General features: G+C 38.8%; 1 protein-coding gene and 1 long non-coding RNA gene across 3 annotated transcripts in view; both read right to left on the bottom strand.

Moving 5' to 3' along the window:
• SH3RF1 (SH3 domain containing ring finger 1) overlaps positions 1-22,250 on the bottom strand; it is an 83,776-nt gene extending 61,526 nt beyond the window's left edge. Inside the window, exons 1-2 of one of the 2 annotated variants that reach the window (XM_066317614.1) lie at positions 22,156-22,250; positions 20,387-20,873 (exon numbers count right to left, since the gene is read on the bottom strand). In XM_066317614.1, the coding sequence (XP_066173711.1) occupies positions 20,387-20,773 (387 nt within the window). In that variant the 5' untranslated portion in view covers positions 20,774-20,873; positions 22,156-22,250. Of the gene's footprint in view, positions 1-20,386; positions 20,874-21,846; positions 21,962-22,155 lie in introns of those variants that run through there. The other variant, XM_066317615.1, reaches the window with a different exon arrangement.
• LOC136360402 (uncharacterized) lies at positions 308-3,358 on the bottom strand. The gene is made up of 2 exons (XR_010743462.1): positions 3,239-3,358; positions 308-508 (listed from the first exon to the last, which is right to left on the bottom strand). It is a non-coding gene; the product is annotated as an uncharacterized lncRNA (long non-coding RNA).
• Positions 22,251-22,493: the final 243 nt, after the last annotated feature.

Raw genomic sequence — 22,493 nt, 5'->3', positions numbered from 1 at the left:
ATTATTACATTAATTTCACAGATCAAGAACTAAAGACTAATTCAAGCTCTCTGGAAGCCATTACTACAGCATCTAAAATGTTATTGCTTCTATTTTCTACTCCACTTTCCTGCTGAAGATTATAGTCCATTTGGCAAGGACAATAGGAAAAAAACCCATGTGCTAGCTCATCAGCAGGCACAGTTCATAACCTGCCCATTAGCCTAAGCTGACTTTATCAGTAACCTTCAGCAGAAGACAGGAGTGGTAACAATTGAAATGGCTGCAGATAAACCTATCAAAAATCATGACTCAGCACACAAAGTGATCTGCCCAATGTCATATATTTAGCTTAAGAGCTGGAACTTAACAGTAGCTTACAGTCATAACTACAAGACAGCTTTCATTAACGCACTTAATTACCGAGGGCAAAAAATGAAGGTTTCTGAATTCATCCTGTAAATTTCAGGTTTTTTCTGAGTGCTTCCAGTCCTTCCTTCTTTCCCATAATGTCCAACTCCACCCAAGCCTACAAAGAATTAAAAAAAAAATTCCACAGCTTACCAAGAATACTCTCTCTTGCAATATAGAAATTTTTCAAATTCCCATACTGTAATATTTTCATATGGCTGGGCTGGGGAGCAGTCTTGACCACAGGAACCTGAACTGAAAGAATACTTCTCGATTTGGTCTAGAACTATGATACAAGCTCATCTCTCTCAGCAAATTCAGTTGGAGTTGATTCTTCCTACCCATCGTCGTAGGCTTATTTTGCTTCCTTTTAAAAAGTGTAAATTCATCAGAGGTACCTTGTATGTAGCACTGGCTGAACACATAATAATACAACAATCAATACTTATCTATGTATGAATAAAATGGTTACTAAATATAGTAGTGTACTGATGCTGCTGCTGTGCCTCCATCTTCACGTACATGCTGAAGTGAAAACAGCTTCCTAGTACAACCTGTTATTTGATCAAAAGGAAATGAGTGTCATCCTGCCTCTGAAAACATGTTATTTTCACAGCTTGCTACACTTATTGCAACGGACAATAGAACAAGCTACTATGGTAACTTTAGCAGAGAAGGCAAGAACAAATGAGTGGTGTGTAAAATGCATAATGACTACAGGAGACAGTCTTGTGAATCGGATTCCATCTAACTCTCATTGACCCACTCAAATGTTACATGTTGAGAATTACAGGCCTCATCTCTCCATCTGCTGGAAAAGGGGTCTAAATGGTAATTCAATTCACTGAATAAATTTCAGAAAGTATTTTTGTGTCATAATATAAACTTTCCACTAAGGGCTCAGACTTCAATGGCAAGAAAAAAAAAATCCAAGAAAAAATGGGCAAACTAATAAAAGATTATTTGTTGTCACTCTTCTCCACAAAAACTTATTAACATTTGCATAACCTCTTTTATAAAGAAATATAACTTGCTATAAGTTTATCCACCAAGTGAATGACTACTAAGAAACTAAAAAAATTCTTACTTGATAATAACCTTTCATTTGACTTTTCCACAGTTTTTTACAGAATGTGTACACTGAAACTAATTTTCAGTATCTTCGCTTACACACCTGTGGAAAGCGAGAAATACTAATTTTGCCACGATTGAAATGAGTACTTAATACTTTCCCACTACTACTAAAGTTATAGATTTTTAAAAGCCATATTTAAATTATGTATTGACATGTAACAAACACCTGAAATCTTGAAGGATCCAGTGGTTCTTTCCTTATTTATACCACTGAAGACTACAATTCTATTTTACAGCCTTCTACATCTACATATTAATTTATAAATAAGACTAGTCCATTGAAGATGAAGGCAGCAATTTGCCCCATCAATCACTGCTACACCCCAAAATAATTTAGGGGCAGGAACTATAGGATAGGTCATTGCGTCTGTCCCAGTAATTTCCAAAATAATCTGAGAGTCGTAAATATTACTAAAAGCAGTAATTTCTACAGTCACTTGGAATCCTAAGCTCTCCCTGTCTGACATATCAGGTTTGCATAAAAAAAAGATTTCTCCTCCACATCTATGAATATCAATGAATATTTAAACTCACATTATTTGATACTATTCAGTATTGAGTTTTAAAAGGTTTATAGTAAAAGAATCTTAAATCAATTTTGAGTATTGAAACTACAAATTCTTTGGACTACAAACACAATACTGAAAGCAAATATAAATTATCTTTTAAAAAGTAAGATGGCACGGGGACCTCAAGTGCCACACAGCACTGACTTGTTCACCCAGCCGGCATGCTGATAGCTCCTTCCATTCTACCTGCTCTTTGAGTTAATGAAATAGACTGATCTTCACTTGAGAAATCCAGGTTAATCTAAGTACTGACAGTCATTCATTGAAAAATTGTTTTTTTTAAAACTGTGCCCTCTAAGGTCATCAACATGCTTTTTAAGAAGCAAGAAAAATAAAAGGCTCAACATTTTCAAACACCAACAAAAATAATTCTCTTACTGGGAGACAAAACCTGCTTAACATGCAAGGAATTTTGGAAACAATTAACCTATAATTACTATTCAGTCTACAGATGATCTTTTGCTTAAGGCTTTTGTGCCCGATTTAAAATTCACTTTTTACTTACTTCATATCTATTTCAATTCTATTCTATCATAATTTTAGCCTACTGCCACCAGTGGCACTTACAATGCTCACCATATTAAGCATTTAAAGCAATTTCACCTTTGAGAAACTAGGGAGAAAAAAAAATCCTTCATGCTGATTTGGAGGCATCTGTTGTAAAGTAATACTAAACGTAGCTGATCTTCTTGAATCAGAGACGCATAGTTATTTTACTCCCTCTCTGTTTTCTACTGACCTTTTGCTCAAATAAGTATTTTTCTTTTTCTGGCATGGCCTGCACAAGAGTAGAGATGACTTACAGCTCTTCATCCTGTAGCTGGGTGGATAGTGCCCACTTCCCACAAACAAGAGCTGAAGAGTCTACAGCCCCACATCCAGTGCATGAAAGGTCTATCTATTTTGGGAAGCACTCAAGACACTAAAATACTGGGTAAGAGGGGGTTTGCTGTTGTTATTTTAATTGACAGTCCTATTTTAAGGGCAGTTTTTTGGTTTTGAGGAAAAAACAACTTTTGAAGGAATCCTCAAAGTAACCATTTCACTCTAGAGAGGATTTGATACTGTGAATACTAGTGAACTAGTCTTCTGAAGTTCAGATTAGTTCCACTCAGCTGTGAAGAGACAGGATTTCAGATACTTACTATTTTTCAGAGGTACCTATGGGCTACCTGCAGTGGATCCCTGTGGAATATCAGTCATTGGAAACCAAAATCATAGTTCATGTATGTGATCAAAGCTGGCAGTATCAAGCATCTTAACAGTCCATTCTTTGCTAGTCTAGCAAAAGACAGAATATAAACACAATTGGGTCAGAGAGAAAAAACTTGATGTGGCCCAACCAACTGTAAAAATGGGTTTCTGCCGAAGAGTGTTATGAGATACATAGACTACCTGCTGCAAAAAAATGCCTAAAATTGGTTTCAGAAACTAGCATTTAAATTAAGATCTCTCACAAATAATTGTCATGGAAAGCACACTGAATTTCAACAACAGCAAGTGTCAGGCAAGGATTCCATTAATAAACCTTATCATTAAATCTACTATGATTAAGTCTACACTCACAAAGGCCACTGCTTATTAACAGATCTTTCTCATCTCAACAACATATTAGCTTAAGAGATAGATGAACAGTTTGTTTTTACTGTTAAAATGCTGGAGGCTAAATTTAGTTTTTGACAGTGACAGCAGCTCTGATGTGTCTTGGTGGCACATTTCACTGCAACATTATCGTTACAAACTGGAAAACCCAAACACTGAAAGCACACACAGGAAAATGCTGGTGGATATGCTTAGCATTTAACAGTCTTGTCTATTCAAAGATGATTTGCTTCAGAGAAGCTTCCAGCACAATGTCACTTGGAACAAGAATTTCTCCTAATTTTGCCAGCCTTGGACTATGCAACACCCAGAGCAGTGTAGTGATGTAAGCTAGACTCCAGTGTTTTGGGTTCCACCTCAGCCAAGAACAGCCTGGGCCATACACTGGTAATAACCTTGGCAGCGCTCTCCTCTGCTTCCAGCACTGCCAATACTAATGAAACAAAACTAGACTCAAGAGGTTCCTTAGAGACTTCGTGTTAACACTGCCTGCCTGGAACTATCTCTAATGCTTGTACTAATTATCCCTGAGTAGATTAGACCAGAGAGTGCCAAGCCATTCCAGCAGTCCTTTCTGTGCACACTCGGCTGGGTGACCACATTTCCAACCTCAAAATTGTATTAAATGGTTCACACCAACAGAAACTGCAACAAAGTCGTAAAGTTTAAAAATCCTTATAGCTACATTAAGACAATCATTACTGATGCACCCTGATTACAAGACATTAAAAATACATAAACTCAAGCAATACATAAACATAATTCACATAAATAAAAAAGAATCAAGTGATTAAAAAGTAGAAGGCAAGCAGTAAAATACACCCATGAAAACCCTAGTTTCCATTTTATTTGAAGTATAGCACAGAGTAAATGGAGAATGGGCAAAGGGAACAAAGGGATGGTTTCTACACACCAGTAGTTCAGCTTTCTAGTGCCAACATTTTATATGGCCCATTACAGGCCCTTTTATTCCCTCATCTGCATGCATCAAGTAGAACAGTTATTCTTCATCTAGACCCATGATGAGTATGTACTTGTACTTCTCAATAACACTACATTTCTGGAGCCTCAGTTGTTCTCTCTACCTATTCAAAAAAGAAACAAAGTAATATTACACTGCCCAGTGATTCTTCTCAAATACAGATTTACTACTAAGCTTTCAAACACTTTGTGCAGTAACATAAAGCACACAAAATTTAATCTTTTTTTTCCTTTTTCTACCACCTAGAAAGAACATACTTGAATAGGACAAAAGGCTTGATACAGTGTGCAAGGTCATATGAAAACTTAAGTCCACATACACCTCAATGTACTTTGATATTACTATTCTTAAGGGAATAAAACTAAGATTACTGCTTTTGTTTTTTTCCTTCAAATTCAATAGCAGTCATATAATTCTCACAGGATCATAGAGATACAGCATCCCTGAAATATAATATTTTAAGTTACTTATGCTTCTAATGCTGCCATTTTAAAAGCCATTTAACTTATAAAAAACCCCCTTAATTTATTATTTACCAAATATTAGTTTCTTTTAAAACAATAATGCTCCACCATCTGAAAGCTCATCCCAAGAGATACTATTTTCTCATTAAAAACAGAAGTCAGAAACAAACAATTTTCTCCTAAATTATTCTCATCTTTACATGAGGAAAATGAGAAGAAAAATATCACAACTAAGCCAACACAAACAACAAATGTTATGTTCCCAATCTGATAGTCAAAAAGTAGAGGAAAACCACACATTGAGCCATGGTTAATTAAGTACTTTCTAGACAAAATATGCAATCAGAATTATTTTATCTCATCAAATTATTCACTGTGGGTACAACCAAGGAGATTAAGAAAGAAAGAAAAAAAAAGGTTCCATTTCCATAAAAAGCATCACTCATACCTGCAATACATGATCCAACACGGCACAAGATCTAACCACCAAACCACAGACGTCTTGGCATGGATTTCCCCTAACCTCTACTGGAGCACTGAAAGTGATGACAAAACAATTCTCTGGCTCAATGACTCCAGCACTCGCCTGGGATGTGAACAGTTGGGTTTTAATCCTTTTTCCAGTGAATGTTGTTTTTTTGGGTTTTTTTTTCACAGAGCAGAACAACTTCAGTTGTTCCCCTTTAGAAAGGGGGCCAAAAGTCTACATGATTAAGCCACTACAATCACTGGTACCAACCTTCTCAGCACATTAAATACTGAACCAAAGGCTGACTTACCTTAATTAAGGAGATTCACTTAGAACAGATTTAATGCATACTGACAAAATGACAAAACAGAGAAAACACGGGACACTTCTATAACCGGTACAATTTTTTTCAATGGTTTTTGAAAACATTGCATTCAAAGACAAACAAAAATTAGAGAGGTAAAGCACAAGATATCAGTTAGCCCTCAATCTAAACAGCTAGCCAACATTCCTAGGTCCCTGCTAACTCACCTTCATTAGAAAGACAAAATGAAATTCAAAGGAATATTTACCAAGAATATTCATAAAATCACTATTTTATCAAAAACCAACATGACCAAGAAGCACCCTCTGCAATTTATTGGTGCTATCAGAAATTACTGTGCTCCCTAGAGTGTCATCTGTTGCCTTGATCATTCATGCAAAGCTCTGATGCATTTCTTCCTCCTTGTTAACACTCTCTCAAAAATTCCATTTTTCTTCAGGCATGCACCAGTGACCCAGCTCTGCTATTTATGGTCAGTTTTATCAGTCTTCATAGAGTAGTCTTCCGTGTTCCAGACTTATTCTGCTGATCAGTGCCTTTAGCAGCAGCTTTATTGCTTCAGCTACCCAAGGAACACTAGTGTCCCTCTAATGAAGAATATCTACTGCACTGACTGATTTTTACCAGATCTGCTTTTATGGAAGCCATTAACACTCCTCTGTATTCCAACAGAATATTTTCCAACGTATATTTTAATAGCAAAGTTCAAAACTGCAATTCTATTTCTATAGCTACAAGATCCTGAAAAATATAAACATAGTGAGTGTTTACGTAAGACCACTTTGGACAGATTTCATCCATTTAATTTTATATGCAGAACAGACGAAAGAAGTCTGCAAAAAAGTATTCTTGCTTCAAAACACAGAACAAATCAAATGTTATTTCATCCACCAAGTCCCACTACTAAGACATTCAAATTCATTTATCCTATAAAAATCAACTACCTTCTCTAAAAACAAAGCAGTTTGGCATCTAATGGTATGTTCAGCCTAAACTTCAATAATTGGAATCCACACCCAAAACCAGAGCTCTTCGGTACTGATGAAGCCCCTACAACTTGGTGCCAAGTTTGGCCTTCTTTTGCAAAAGCAGAGCATTTCCCTTAAGTTAAAAAAGCCACACTCTCACAAAAACTTCATTGCCTCTACCTCTTTCCCAAAAACAAAACACGTGGAAAGAATATGAACCCCTGTTTTCAAACATATTTATGAACTCAAGTCTAGAAAACTAGCGCATAACTTGAGTTTGGTTTATATGACATCTTAAAAAAATCTTACTAATGGTCTAGCTCTGAGCACCAGAGGTACTTGACTTCCCAAGATTTAGATGCTGTTCCCAGGAAGATGAGGGGTGCTAATGTTACAGTGCAAATAGCAGTAGTTAGAAGTGACGGCACAATGATTTCCTAAATGAAACTCCAGCCAGTGTCCAGATCTGAGGATGAAGTTATCTGTTTGAGCACAAAGAGGATTTCTCCAACATTGTAAGGTATCTTATGCAAACAAAACTTACTAATTCCTGAAAGCAACAACTTTAAGGTTTGCTTGAAACACAATGTGGAATACTGGAATATTTTGTTTTCCATTTACTATAGGTAAGACTGTGCTGTGGTTACTGCACACCCGGCTAAAAGGTTTTTGGAGCTGTAAGACATGCCTAACTACAATGACCACGTTAGTGTGTGGTTTGATTCAAATAAATTACCCTGAACTTCAATCTGGCTATGTGCAACTGGGCTCCAATCTAACTGTATCTAAGTGAAGCACCACTGAAATCCCTTGTAAGCAGATGAAAATTTTCATACATTCAGAGGTTTCTTCCAAGGACTGTACCTCTGAATATTGTAAGTCCAAATCTTCCATGACTGCAAGTATAAAACTGTCTCTAAAATAATTTTATTTCTTTTTTAACCATTTCTAATATAAGCTCTTACTTGTGAACTGAGCAGTACACTACAGACAAAAATATACACCCACGTAGGCAACCACAGCCTACAAACCCCAAGAAAACGGGCATAAACTTCATCAACCAATCTATCTCTGTAACTCATGTAACTCCCAACAACATCAAAAAATAAGGAACTGTGTGTTAGACCCTAACAGCAGACATTTCAAAATCTCTGAAAGGAATACAGATGCCACGTTACATAAAGTTTTACTCAGAGAATATTTTAAAAATGGCACTTTTCACATAAAATTCTGATTGCTGCAGAGAAAAAAAAAGGAACAAACACTTCCTGACAGCTGAGCTGGTTTAACTCATATCCCCATCTTCCTTGGATTCTTTTAGTGTAAACTCAGAAAATTTGAAACAAGTATTATACTTTAAAAAAAAAGTCTCCCTATCAAACACTATACATGCAATTATGAATATTCCTTATTTAACTGCTTAAGACATAGTATTTAATATTTTATTTTTAAATAGAAAAATCTACACCACCTGTGTATGGACTGCAGAGGATAATTGGTTTCTCTTTTATGCCATTTAAAATAAATGTTGATGTTTTCCATGCTGTTCCATTAAATGGCAGGGTGATAAAAAAACAATAGGAAAGCATAAATGACATCAGTTCCCTGTTGCAAGCAACACAATTCTGAGCTGAATATATGAAAAAGTATGATTTCCTGAGAAAAGAGCATAAACCCACCACAGCAGCTGAAGTCAGAAACAAGTTTTCCTTGACCCTTATGTTTCTTTCTGGGTTCAGAGGTTTCGGTACAAGAAGATAAACATTTAGTGAAAATTTAAAGTACTTTGGGAACCCATTTCCAGAAGCAGCCCACTAGTTACTCTATTTCTGCACTGAAAAACCAATTCCCTTATTAGTAAAAGTAAAAGTAAATGAAGATCCCCTTACAGAACAAAACCAATGTATTTTGAAACCACAGTTCTGGAAAGATAGTTCTTTTAATGGTATTACAGAAAGGTGAGCTGCTCCAACAGATTGAAAAGATACTGAAAATATTTTTTTTTTTCCCTTGGGAAACATGCACCACAAAATCTATTCTTCTTATCATCACTATTGAATTCAAAAGAATAGATTGCAACCATGCTCCGTAATGCTAACATGATATTGAAATCCTTATTTTCAGTTATTACCAATTGAAGGAATAGACAAAAGACTGAGGAAAGATGGAAGCAAGATGAAAGAAAATGCCATCAAATCAAAATTGTCACAGATTGTTTATTTTTTCTTCCTTCTTTGAGAATCTTTTTCAGTTTCCCAGCAATTCCTAGGACACTAGCCACCCTTTTCCTATATTCTTTTTGAGTTCATTTAATGAAATACAGAATTTGTAGTTTTATTGGTTCTATAAGAACAATGAGAATACATTACTAGTAATAAAACAGGCGCTTTAAAAATCCAGTGAATAATCTCAAAGTGCTTCAGAGATATGCCAGAAGTAATCCTCAAAGTTCTGAATGGAAGTTCTTCAACCACTTTGGAACTGTACTAGTCTAAATGTCACATAATACATGACACACTATCACAAAATAAGCAACAAAAATTAAAATACACGGTATTCAAATACACATGTACTGAAGGAAACAAGATGGTATGTGAGTCAACACACTTACATTCCTTTCTCACCTCTTGTCTACCCAACACCTCCATAGCAACTTTTCTATTTTGATGCTCTCCAAAACCTTCCTCAAACATCAAACTACCTCTTCAGCTTGCTCCTGCAGCACTTCCCCCTCACCAAGTCTCTAATTCAATTCCAGTGAGCCAAGAGTCATTTGCTTGATCCTATTTCCTCTGTAGTATTTCATGTAATTGGTCTATTGCTATGTCCCAAGCCTACTACCACACTTTGTTTTCTTTCAACATCACTGTCCCTCTTCCTCCCTTATTACTTGACCATTCAGGTCTTTATCACCCATCAGTACTGAAATTTCTCTGCTTTTCAGCCATGTCCTCCCAGAGGCCTTCTCCCAGCCTTTCAATGAGCTAAGTCACTGCTTTCATGCCTCAAGGCTAGATGTGTGCTCAGCTCTTCTGCCACCCTCTCCAAACACAGAGTCATCACCCTTTCCATCTCCTGGACCTGGTTTGAGTCCTACAAGTTCGCCAGGGAAGTGGTAGAATCACCATTCCTGGAAGTGTTCAGAAAACAAGTAGATGTGGCACTTCATGATATGGTTTAGTGGTCATAGTGATATTGAATCAAAAGTATGACTTGATGATCTTGGAGGACTTTTCCAACATTAATGATTGTATGATCCACTTCCTCTGTTTCTACTCTGGTGCTGTGTAAACATGTCTGGCAGGAATCCTCCTGTTAAACTGAATTCTCCCACTACATATTAAAATTCTTCTTAACTCCTCCAACTCCACTACATCAAGAGTTATGCCCAGGAGACAGACAGAGCTTAAGCTAAGTAGTGTTAGAAGAGCAAAACTAAACAGAAGCAATATGCACTCTGCAGTGGTGGCCAAGGCCACATTACTGGCATAATGTTCTTTGTGGTCATTAAATTCTGGTCCATAGACTCCTGATTGCCTGAAAGATTTGCAAAAATAGCTTGTGAAACAACCATGAGAAAATTTTAATCTGTGTATGCACAACAGCAAGGAAAGAAACCATTATTTTTACCTACATCATTCAATATTTAAAATTCAACCTTATTTTATTGGGTTGCAAGCCAGAAATTAATGCATTTTCTTTAAAATCCTTTATTTACTCTTCCTGCTCCCAAATGAAGAGATAGTCATTTCAACATTTTTTTCAAGTTGTAAGTACTATGGTAGTGCATATAGTGAATGGAAATTCAAATCAGCATTTCTCAACTTTAAGATCTGTCTTCTGAAAGATTATCTGTTCATCTGCTTATTGACTAACCCTGCTCTGCTTAGTCCCAAGACCTAAGAGGATTACAGAACCTGGTGGCAAGGCTGAAGGCTTGTTAACTTAATAAGGCTGTGGATTTAAAACTGTGTTAAATTAAACAGGTTTTGAAAATGGCTTAAGTCTGCTAGTGTGGATAAAAGTCTCCTCTCTTTATCTAGCTCATAAGAAAGACCATGTGAGATAGAAGGGCACTGGCACACATGAACAAGTGAAGGTCCATGAGACATTGATTCTCCTTTAGCATGCTCTTAGCTTCAGAATAAAAGCTTCTTCACTACTCAGGGGGACACTACCACAGTGCAGTGAACTCAACTTTACTGGATTTTTTTAAAAAAATAAACTTCTAGAACAGCTATGCCCTATATATGCCAGCTTAGACCACCATCTGATTATCTTTGACTATTTTTCATTTTAACACTTTTCAAAGTCAGAAGTGCTTCGTTCTTACCTCTTTTAAAAATATAAATAAAATAAACACTATAACCTAAAGGGCTAAGATAGACATGCTTCAAATTATTCAGTATTGGTGTTCTGCCACCTCTGCACAAGTAAGACTACATTCTTTCTCATGAGTTCAGCAGCTTGAAAGTCTGGTGGAAATGAGTACTTTTGTCTTTAATCAGAGCTTTTCAAAAGCTTGTCTTGTAGAACTATGGTTCATACAAGGTAAAACAGTGGTTCAGTTCTTTAAAAAGCTTTCAAAGCACATGTATATTTTGAAACCTTAGATGCTGAAAAGAGGAAGTCAAGAGAGGCAATATGCACATCTTTCCTTTACAAGAAAAGGAAGGCAGAGTTATTTCATCTTTCTGCAACACTAATGCCATGAAATGATATCAGTTTTATTAACAAAGAAATGCTAAAGACTAAGGAGCACTTCAGGTGCTACAAAGTCCAACAGGACACTTGGTGCCAGGCTTATCTTCTGAACAGCACTGGCAGCAGTCCTTCCCTTCAGAGAAGGGGAGAATGCTATCTATATTAATATTTAAACAACACTGAAATGCTTACCTTTGATCAAAATGCATTTATGATTAATAGCCTACTTTCCAGCTAGAAACTATAAAATTATACTTCGTGCATTTACAGAATATAAAAATGGACTATCTATATTTGACTTCAAAAAAATCAAGAAAGATGGAAAGAACAGTTAAACAACAGAATAGAGCTTTTAGTTCAATTAAAAAGAAACAAGCAAACAAAAAACTCAAACAGAAATTCACACCATATTCAAAAAATTAGATGTGCAAGGCCAAGCATATCAACAATATTTCAAACAGAATAACTGTGTGAGAGGGATGGCACACAAGAGAATCTTGTCCTCGTTTGTAGGAGATCAGACATCCCCACAGGTCTGGCTTCTAAATACTTGAAAATTTAAGTGCTTATGCTGGGTGGAGCAGGGCAGGGTGGTAGTGGGGATTAATCAAGAACCAAATAAGATAAGAACAAAGACCTAGACAAGAAATTACTTAAAATTCTCAAGGGTTTATACTCTTACACTACAAAAATTTAACTTTAGACAAAAAATCACATACTTGAGTGCCACATGTGTAAAATGAGAGTCACAACCCAAGGCTTCTAAGAGTACGGCAGACTGCTCATATGCACCACAGTTGATCTTCTCCTACCTAGAAGGCTCAGATTCTGAGATACTTTGGTAACAGTGTCTGTAAATGAAACATTGACTTCTGTGTTTTCACTTTTCCTTCAACTGGAGAATTCAAACCTGTAGGTTTCCAGGAAACATTGAATGACGTTTTAAAGGTGTGTATATAAGCATCACATGCCTAAAGATTTCAAAATACTGGACTCAATTTCTCTCTTTGGACTGATTTTCCTTATCTTTCTGAGCATCTTTCTGAGTCCCAATGATTTCCTGATATTTTAGAGGATGCAAATGTGAAAACAGACTTAACCAATTGCCTCTGTGCTGACCAGCTCGATTCTGCACCCAAACTGCATGGCAGCTCTGGCAATATCCACAGGAAAGGGATAAGTGGCATGCTCAGTGCAGCAAAGCTCTAAGCAGGATGAGTCCCAGTGTTTAGTCTGCCAGTCAGAGGACAGTACTGTCATCCTCCCCTCTACACCTAAGAAAGATAAGGAGTGCAGAAAAGAGCACTTGGATGTGTAACTCTCCCACCTCAGGGCCACTTGCTTTTTAAGATTAATCCAGCTCACCTCAAAGCAGCAATTCTCAGTCCAAAAAACACCTGTTCTCCAAAGACACTCTGATTTAGTGATGTGAAAAGTAAAGGATTTGATCTAGTTCAACTGGCCCAAGAATTCACTGCTGTTTCCAAGATGAGTATTTCTGTCTAATACAGAGGGATCTGGCAGGAAATGAGGTTTAACAGATGCACACTTTTCCTCTGTAAAGGCAGTAATGAGGTGTATGCATGAGCAGGGCTGACCAGATGATATTTCAGCTTTAATTACTGAGACACATTCTTGCCTACACTAGGATGTGGATATACTCAGTGATTTAAAGGAGAAGAAGAAAAAGAAAAAGCAAAAGGAAGAATAATCCCAGGAGGCTAGGCAATACAGTAATATTAACTCATACTTTATGCTCTTCATGTATTTGGCAGATCTTAGTCATATATACTACAAAATTGTACATAGTCCAAATACCTCCAGAGAAAGAAAATTTTCTTATTGCTTATTTTTTGTTCCGTATGTCTGACACAGTCATGGACAAATGGGACACAAGAGGTAAGAAAACTTAAGTTTTCTTTTTCTTGGAAGTAGTACAGTAAGATCAGAGGCAGGAGATCATTTGAATAAAAGAGAACAATGGAGCCAGCGAAAAGACCAAGGAAGGTGTTAAGCATATCATAAGGAGAAGGCCAAATGCACTGCAAGGGGAAGTTCACTGAAAGAAAGACAAACAACTGATCATAACAAGTTTCCAGTTTTATTATCACAGCTGCAGTTAAAGGCTTTCTGTTTTCTGCAGTTCCTACCCATGCATTAAACACTGAAGTTCCATTAAACACCATTTCACTCAGTTAAAGAGGAGGGGAGAAGAAGGATTTCTAGCTGACCCCATCTCAACCAGCTCTTTGTACCATACATGATGCGTTTTAAGCCACCAAATGCATTGCAGAAAGCCAAACACTATGCATAGAGAAACACAGCAACAGCACTACTGACTGACTTTTCTAACCAGATCCTGGATCACTTACATAAAGCAAATTTATTGGCATTTGATTTTTTTGGTGATGTGAGAAAAAATTCAAGTACTTTTATTCTCTAAAAAAAATTGCTTCCCTTCACCAGCCCATTAAAAGTATGGGCTTGAGACTTCCTTTTTATGCAGAAGTTTAAATTTTCTGAATGATCAAAGCTTATTGAGTAGAGCAACTCACTGGCCACATTAAAGCGGAGGAAAAAAAGGACACTATTTTATTTCATGTAGGTGGTTTTAAACAAATCTACATAAATGGAAGAATATTAAACTGGAAAATGAAGGGAAATAGAGACAGCCCTCTCTTCCACATGAAGACACACACACAAAAAAAAGCTTGTAAACAAATCTAAAAGGGATTTCAGATTTCAGTATCACATGTACATAATGTGGACTTCTTTTTTAGTTTATAGATCAGATTACTTCAAAACCTAATTGTTTTCTAAAAAAAGGTATTACATTAGTTTGACAGCTATTTTATGAAGCAGATTAATGTCGATTGGTAGGTTCAAGAAAGTTATGCAGGTTCAAAGTATAGAATTAAACATTTCTGCATTACCAACACGATTTATACTATATATTCTCTTTTTATTCTTTTCAAACTACATCAAAATCTACATATAAGTGTGCCAGTCAGACACAAATCTCCCAAGCTGAAGGATGGACTGCCACTTCCACAAATGTTTCAAGTGTCTGGCTTTTCCTCACTGAGGTATTCATGTGATTTCCCATTAAACATCCCAAAAAAATCAAATCCTCATAACAATGTGACACTAAGCATTGCACCATCTTTGGGACAGGAAATGGATTATGAACAGTTCTCCAGTAATGTGGAAGTCAATGATTTAGAGTTAACAGCAGGATATACTGACCTCAACTGAGACTGTGGAACCATTGTAAAACAACCATGGATACAGCCAGTCTTTTAAAAAAGTCAATGTCTGCCCTGGAGAGCATAAAGTCTAAATAGTGAGTCAAACAAAGAAAGTACTATCAGTCATATCTGCAGATGGGAAACAGAGGCACAAAGAGCTTTGACTGACTCTGTGCAAGGTCATAAAGGATGTCTGTAGCAAAGCCAGGAACTGAGCCCGGAAGCTCTCAATCCTAGCCCAGTGCCTTTGGATACAGAGACAGTTCTTCCTTTTGCTTATCCTCCTTCTCTATCTAATTATTTATCTCTGAAAGGGAACACATTAACACCATGAGAGACAGTCTACTTTCCTTTTACATTTATGATTGCCATTAAATTTTCTCTATTTTCACATAGGATACAACACTGTAACACAGAAGTAATTAAACCTATGCAAGTAACTGCAAACATAAAAAGCATAATCTGGTATCTCAGCAAGCATGAAATAAAACAAAAGCATGCATATATCATTTGCAAAGATATCATAAAATATTTTCTGTTGATCACTCCAGAACATGAATAGGTGTCTATCTCCAGATTCTCAAATGTTACTTGGGAACTTCTCCCCTATTCCTTCTTCTTTCCCAAGATTTATATGCTGATCATGATGCCAAATGGTATGGAATAACCTTTTGGTCAGGGGGGTCAGCTCTAAATCAGGTACCACCAAGAAATGACTCTTCAGCCTATGACCACAAATAACAATAACTGGAACTAACTGCATTAGCCACTGTTTTTTGCATTTTCTAAAACTATGTTTTCCTTTAAATGGGTTTACTTTACAATCTGATCTACTATGACAATGGGAACCTTCTCTAAGAGTACCCCTCCAGCAGACCTTTACTGATACATATTTTTGTATTATTTTATTCCACTAACTCTTGTTCCAAGTTGATTTTAAAGGTCCTGATGTTCCAATCTACACCTGCTGTTATGCTTGGCAATCCCCATATTTATTTACAATAACGTAATACAGTTATTGAGCTATGAATGCACATTTCCCTGTTGTTATTTTCTAGTCTAAAAGGTTTCTTTTGATACTTAAGTTCTGCCAGGATCTCCATAGTCCAGCAAGTGCCGTGACTACAAAAGCAGCAGTTGTTTTGGCTCCTGTCAGATTTTTGCAACTGCTTAGCAGTTAAACTGTGAGAGCTGCACTCTGAGCTCTCTTCTCCAGGGTGGTTATGACAAAAGAAAACTGGTTGCTTGCACCATCCATTGAGTCTGACAGAGAAGCCCAACCTGCTTAAGTGCACACAGACCAGAAGGTGGCCCACTGTCCCTACTGCCCTAAGACGCGTGTCAAGGTCAAACACCGCGGCTACAGGTGGAACACCTGGCTCCATTTATTTTCCTTTCTGCTCTTACAACTGTTTCAGCAGTTCCCAGGCAAGCCTACTGGATCACAAATGACCATTGCTGCAGCAGTATAGATACAGGAAATTAAAATTTTAGTATTGCTTTCCTTGTTAAACAAACATGAAGTGGATGCATGGGTTTACATGACACAGCACCGCTGCTAAGCATTAGCAGAAACTCATGAAATAATCTCCTGTTAGTGGGTTTTTCTTTCCTCCTCAGTGTAAAAGAATTTATCAGAAACAACTCAGATACTCAGATACTAGTGGCTGTAGCCCCCTTTAACACCTAAAAGTGCGTTTTCCAATAGCCTGCAATGATGCTTTACCCTTTCATTTCAAGCCGACTTCACCAAGAATGGTATCTCCAGAGGTTCGTAGGGGCCTTCCAGAATAAAAAACAACCAAAAAGAGAAAAGGTTTAGGATTTTAACATTGCACTGTAACATTTCTTGATAAGATTCTCCACTGACATACAATGTAATATACTTAAATTACACCATCAATTCTTACTCAGCATAAGCATCAACTCTATCAGGAATGGCCAACTTTTGAGCTATTCATGCTTTTCTTTCATTAATGGAGACCATTTGAATTCTTTTCTTAGCTCTTCCTGCCTACATTTGGTCCAGAAAACAGATGAAAACCCTATTACAAAATATTTTCAACAGTGATGAGATTTCAGACTATCTAGACAGCTCTCCTCTAGGTTCTATGGAAAAGATAGTCCTAGCTCCAGAAAGTTGTCCTATAAACAAACTAGAAGGAGACTTAGTATGTCTTAGGCAAATAATTCAGAAGAAAAGTTAAACATGGATAATGTTAAATCTATCTAGGAGAGAACAGCTCTCCAACATTTAGCAACTTACGCACACAGCTACATTTTAGACTCCTGCAATAAACATACCCTTGTAAAACTGCCACAATGAACTTAGGATAATTTCTGTTTGACATATTCTGTAAAGATGAAAAAATTAATAACATGAGCATAAACATAAAAGGATGGACCCTAACATTTTTGAGTGTTCTTTTGAAGGAAACAAGGCTGATGTGATCATGCATTCTCTCAACAGCCCTGAGTAACTTCCTCCTGATGACCAGTCTCAAGCAGATTTGACACTAGGCTGTGGCTCTTACAGCCCTTCCAAGCTGTCAACCTAGCTGAAGGTTTTCACTTGAAAAAAAGGGGAAAAGCATTATATTTGCATCCATACCAGAGAGGAAGCTGCAGTATGTGTATAACTGTTGTCCCAGGCAAAGCGGCTGCCTAAAACAGAATTGCTGGGCAGACAGCAAACACAAGTTTTCTTTCCATCAGGTGCAGCAGGATGCTGCTGCCTTTGTCCAGCCAATACCAGGGAAAGGCACAGGAGGCTTTATACATCAAAACAGCACGGGAACAACATAGATTAAGAACTTGAGCAGAGAAATTGCTCCTGTTACAGCAGTGAGAGCTTATAGAGGTTACAGAAAGAAACAGGGTTACTTTAGTGGGGGTGATACTAGGCACAAGATTTGTTAATCCTCACCACCCACCCGGCTTCATTAGTTTTTAGACTTAAGGAACCATTTATTTGTTTATTGCCATGTATCACCACATACATACAGAGAATGCAATATACTGTGCAATTACAGGGCTGGCCACTCCACAGTCATTGATACAGTTCAGGAAATCATGCTGCAGTACATGCAGTATTAACCTTTTCTGAAAATTATGGCATTCTCTGAAAGGGCATTTATGAGCTTAGTATTACTTCAGGGTATAAGCAGAATGTTTATGACTTGACAGCCTTCATCCACATTCACTTCATTTAACATAACAGCAACTTTCATTTACTAGCTCCCCTTCAGCAAAATTAGTTTAGGAAATCTGACTGCCACTCATCTAGAAACAGATTTTCCTCTTCAATTCCCAGGGAGGAACTGTATTTGCAAGCATCTTTATGTTAGAGTTAGCAAAACAAATAGGGCATTCATTTCAACACTGTCCATTTAAAGTGGCATTTTGTTTTCTGGACCTTCTTTTTTTTTTTCCCCAAAACCATTTTTCATATAGAAAACAGAAAAGTAGTTCATATCTCCACCTTGCTATCCATCCAAGTTGGTTCATGTTCTTAAAAGTACTGGCTTCCTAGTAAAAAAGGCTCTGGACAAAGTGGACAAATGAGATCATCATCCTTCTCTGCCTCCCAAAGGAAAGAAGGCACAAGAATACCTGTGAAACTCCAAAACCAAAGATGGAATAACAGATGGAATTTTTTACATTTTTACAGATGAAATTACTGTAAAACACTGAAAACTATCACTAATGTACAATGAGTATCAGTTAATTGCATGAGGAATGCATACAGTCAGAGTTTCAATGGCAAACGGTCCAGCACAAGCTGAGGTAACCTTCCATATGTTATCACTTCCTACTCTGTGCAACATCTGGAAATGCAAATGTCACAAAACCGGATATTATAGAACATTAAGAAAAGAGAGAAAATATATCATATTCAAGGTATTTTGTCTAATAAAGCTTTGAGAAACTCTGAAGTACAGTCCTTCATGTACAGTGCTGCACCAGAAACCTTTTTGGAGGAGAAGCAATCTCTGACAATACACAGTTATTTATAAAGGTCAACACAAAAATATACAAATTATAAGGGGTTTTTGGTTTAAGATGAAGAATACTTGCAAATGCAAGGTATAATCATAAACACCTCAAAACTCTGGAGAAGACCAGACTGATTTTGATACTGCTGATGCTTCTTTGCAGTACTTCTTAAGGATTCTACATTCGGGAAAGAAAACCCACCAAAAACACAAAAACAAACCATTAACAAAAAACCCCACAGATCACCTTCTCTCCTCACTAATTAATATATACAAGACAAAACTCATTAGCAGGAAGTGCGTTGATAATTATAATTTCTATATTCTAAAGAACCTAACGAGAGCTCTAGCAAGCAGAGAAAGCACCTAATGGAAAAACAATTGTATTTTAACCCCTTATGTAAACTTAAGAGGTGTATGTAAGATCTTTTGGAGAGATTCCAATCATGTCAAGTACAACTGAGGAAAATCAGTGTTAAGCCTCCTTCGCTGTGTAGGTAAACTAAATAATTCAGATACACTTCGAAATCAAGACAAGCCTTGCCAAAAATAAGTTCAAGTCCTCTTCTTGAAACTTCTTAAGAGATTTCATAAAAATCGAATAAACTCCACAAGATGGAAACCACCTAAACCATTCAGAAACTCCACTTCAAACACAAGAACTCAAACAAACTGGACAGCAAAACCTTTCAGAGAAGCTGTCCTGATTTGTCATTAGATAAAACAGAGCAAGGTCTGTCATCTCATAAAATTACATTTCCTGACACAGGTTCTAGAATGAATAATCATAAATGAGGCTACTGAGTCTTGATCATAAGGTATGACAGAGTCTACAGGTTGCATAGCTCTTAGGAAGGAACTAGAGTATATAAAGAAGGCAATGTCTTCCCATCCTGGTACACAGATCTTCCAAATCCCCTAGAAAAAATATTTCAGGAAAAAATGATAAAAAGACTATGAGAACTAAGAGTGCAAATAACTCAGCAGATTGCAGGAAGTAAAAAAATTCTTTTCGAAGCAAAGAAAGTAAAACTTTAGGTACCTAGAAGCCAGTGGCAAAACTTATCTGCCCTTGTTTAACATTTGCTATGTCTAACTTAAAGGAAATTTACTGATTGTAAGAATCATTTCAGGAAGTACATGAGCCAAAATTAAATCTCCAGTCTTGCAGCTGACAAACTAAAAAGAATTTTGAATGTTCTTCACACGATCTCTATCCTTAACTTAAGGTTTCCACGTAAGTTACCTTGCTCTATTTGACTGTCTTTGAATAGGACAGTTAAGGATTTCTTCTTCTTGCCTTAAAAACCGAGAGTTTTTAATGCTTTTTAAAGCATTATTAGCATTTATATAACATCAAACCAACACTGATAGGAACACTGACACGCTTTGCTAGAAATCTACAGAAATTCTCTAAATTACGTTGTTTTTCTGTATTAACTATCTCACTGCCCTTATCCCAAAGCAGAGACCATCAACAGTTTTGAAACGGTGCAGGAAAAGACAGGAATGCAACTGTCAGCACGTGGTACTTACCCTAACAGGAGGGCTCCGTGCTTGCACCCTTTGCTGCTGTCCAACTTGTGAGCTTTGCAGGTCCTTTGATGCACAGTTAGCTACAGTGTTGATGGGGACCCTTAAAGCGTTTGTGCCAGCAGTCCCACCGCCGGCACCGGGTTTCCGAGGCCTCTGTTTGATGCCATCCAGTAGTCTAACAAGCAAAATGTTACTGGGGAGTTCGTCAACACCGCAGTCCACTAAAGTCCGGCACTCGGGACATCGCAGCTCATTGCGAGAGCTCACAATGCCCAGCAGGCAGCGTTTACAAAACGTGTGTTGGCAAGGCAAGACTTTTGCAGAAGCATCAAGGCGTTCTAAGCAAACAGGACACTCCAACAGATCCAGCAAAGCCGACTCATCCATTTTTTGTATTACTTAATGAAAAAACAAATCTTTGCGGAATGTGTGTGTTTCGAGTACTGCAAGGGTATCATGTTACATCCATTCCTCTTCTGACGGCGCTCTAAAATTTTTTGAGGGAAAAAGGCATTAATAAGCTGGAAAAAAGTCAGCAAGAGCATTTTACATGATGATGTTCCTACCAAGAGCAGAATAAGAGATCACTAGGCTAATTCAGTAGATCTTTTCAACAAATAAAACATGAATACAGTAATAACAAGCTACATTAATGTATCTGCTTATTTTAAGAAATTAACAAACGCTTACAGCTAAGGTTTTGAAATCCACGTCCCCATAAATTTCTGTCTGAGTGATTTTATTTTCTCAAATTATTCCAAAACAAAGAGCTATCCCCAGTACAGCAGTATAATAAAACTTATTTTTCATAGTTCTTAATACATCAGTTTCTCTGAACCTTTGAAATTTGCATTCTTTCACAACAAAAAGATGGCAAAGGTAACTACAACGAGGTTCAAAACCACACAGCCTACACCAACAGGGCATAGCAAGGGGAATTACATTTATGCCAACACTAAGCCAACAGTGAACTACATTTCTACCCTTTCTATGAAAACTACTGCAGCACATTACACAGCTCAGCCTTGAATACAGCCTCCAGCTCACAAGGTTTTAAGCTTACCGCAAACACTGACAAGAGGGCTCATAACAGTGCTGCCTTTAAGAAGCGCTTCAAAAACTATCGCGAAGTGATTTACAGCAGGAAGTGCTACTGCCATATCGTTAGGACAACACGAGCGCTGCGTATGCGGCCACAGAGGCAGCGGCGAGCCCCCAGCCACTTCCAGCCTATGCAGCGAGGGGCTGCGAAAGGGAGGGGGGGGAAAACCAAACACCACTAAAGAGTCCGCCTAAAAAAAAATAAAACATTCTGCGAGAAGTCACACCAGGATGCTTCACGGGTAGAAAAAGGCTTGCCGACCTCGGCAGTGCCCAGCGCCGGGAGAAGTTGAGCGCCTCCCCCCAGCCCCCGCAGCCGCCTGCGGGAGCGGCTCCACGGGCGCTCGTCCCGCACCTACCTGCTCCCGGGCTCCGCGCCCGGACCGCCCCCCCGATTCCCGGCTTTATATCCCCCTGCCCCCCGGGGGAACAGCGACCCGCCGACGGGCGGACGCCGCGGCGCGCAGGGGTCCCTGCGGGGACACGGGGCCAGCGGGGACGGCTCCCCGGGCGGCACGGCGCTGTCACCCCGCCCCAAGGCGCCGGGCAGAGCGAGGGAGGGGTCGGGCCCGCGGCCCCTCCGCCGCGCCGAGCCGCCCCTCGGGGAGCGCAGGGGTCCCCGGGGAGATCGAGCGCCGCCCCCTCCCCGTCCCTCACCCGGCTCTCACCGTGCGGCCGCGCCGCCCCCGCTTTGTTCCCGTGAGGAGCCGCCGCCGCCGGCCCCACCGGTGCCTCTCCCGCCGCGGCAGCGCCTAGACTCCCGTGCCCTCCCCGCCCCGCCGCGCAGGGGCCGCTGACGCGAGGGGCGGCACCGCCCCGCCCGGCACCGCCCCGCCGAGGGGCCGCGGGCAGGGAGCGGGGGCGGGCCCGGCGGGTGCCCGGCGGCAGCGCCGCCCCTCACGGGCGGGGACGGGACGCGGGGCCGCCTGGTCCGCCCCGCCCGCCCGGCGTCCTTACCTCGCTAGGTGTCTCGGGCGGTGGCTGGGGCGGTGGGAGAGCGCGGGCG

The sequence above is a fragment of the Sylvia atricapilla genome, chromosome 4 (assembly GCF_009819655.1).
Source record: "Sylvia atricapilla isolate bSylAtr1 chromosome 4, bSylAtr1.pri, whole genome shotgun sequence".
Taxonomy (NCBI): Eukaryota; Metazoa; Chordata; class Aves; order Passeriformes; family Sylviidae; genus Sylvia; species Sylvia atricapilla.
Note: the sequence above shows the minus strand (reverse complement) of the source record. Positions and strands in the feature narration are given on the sequence as shown.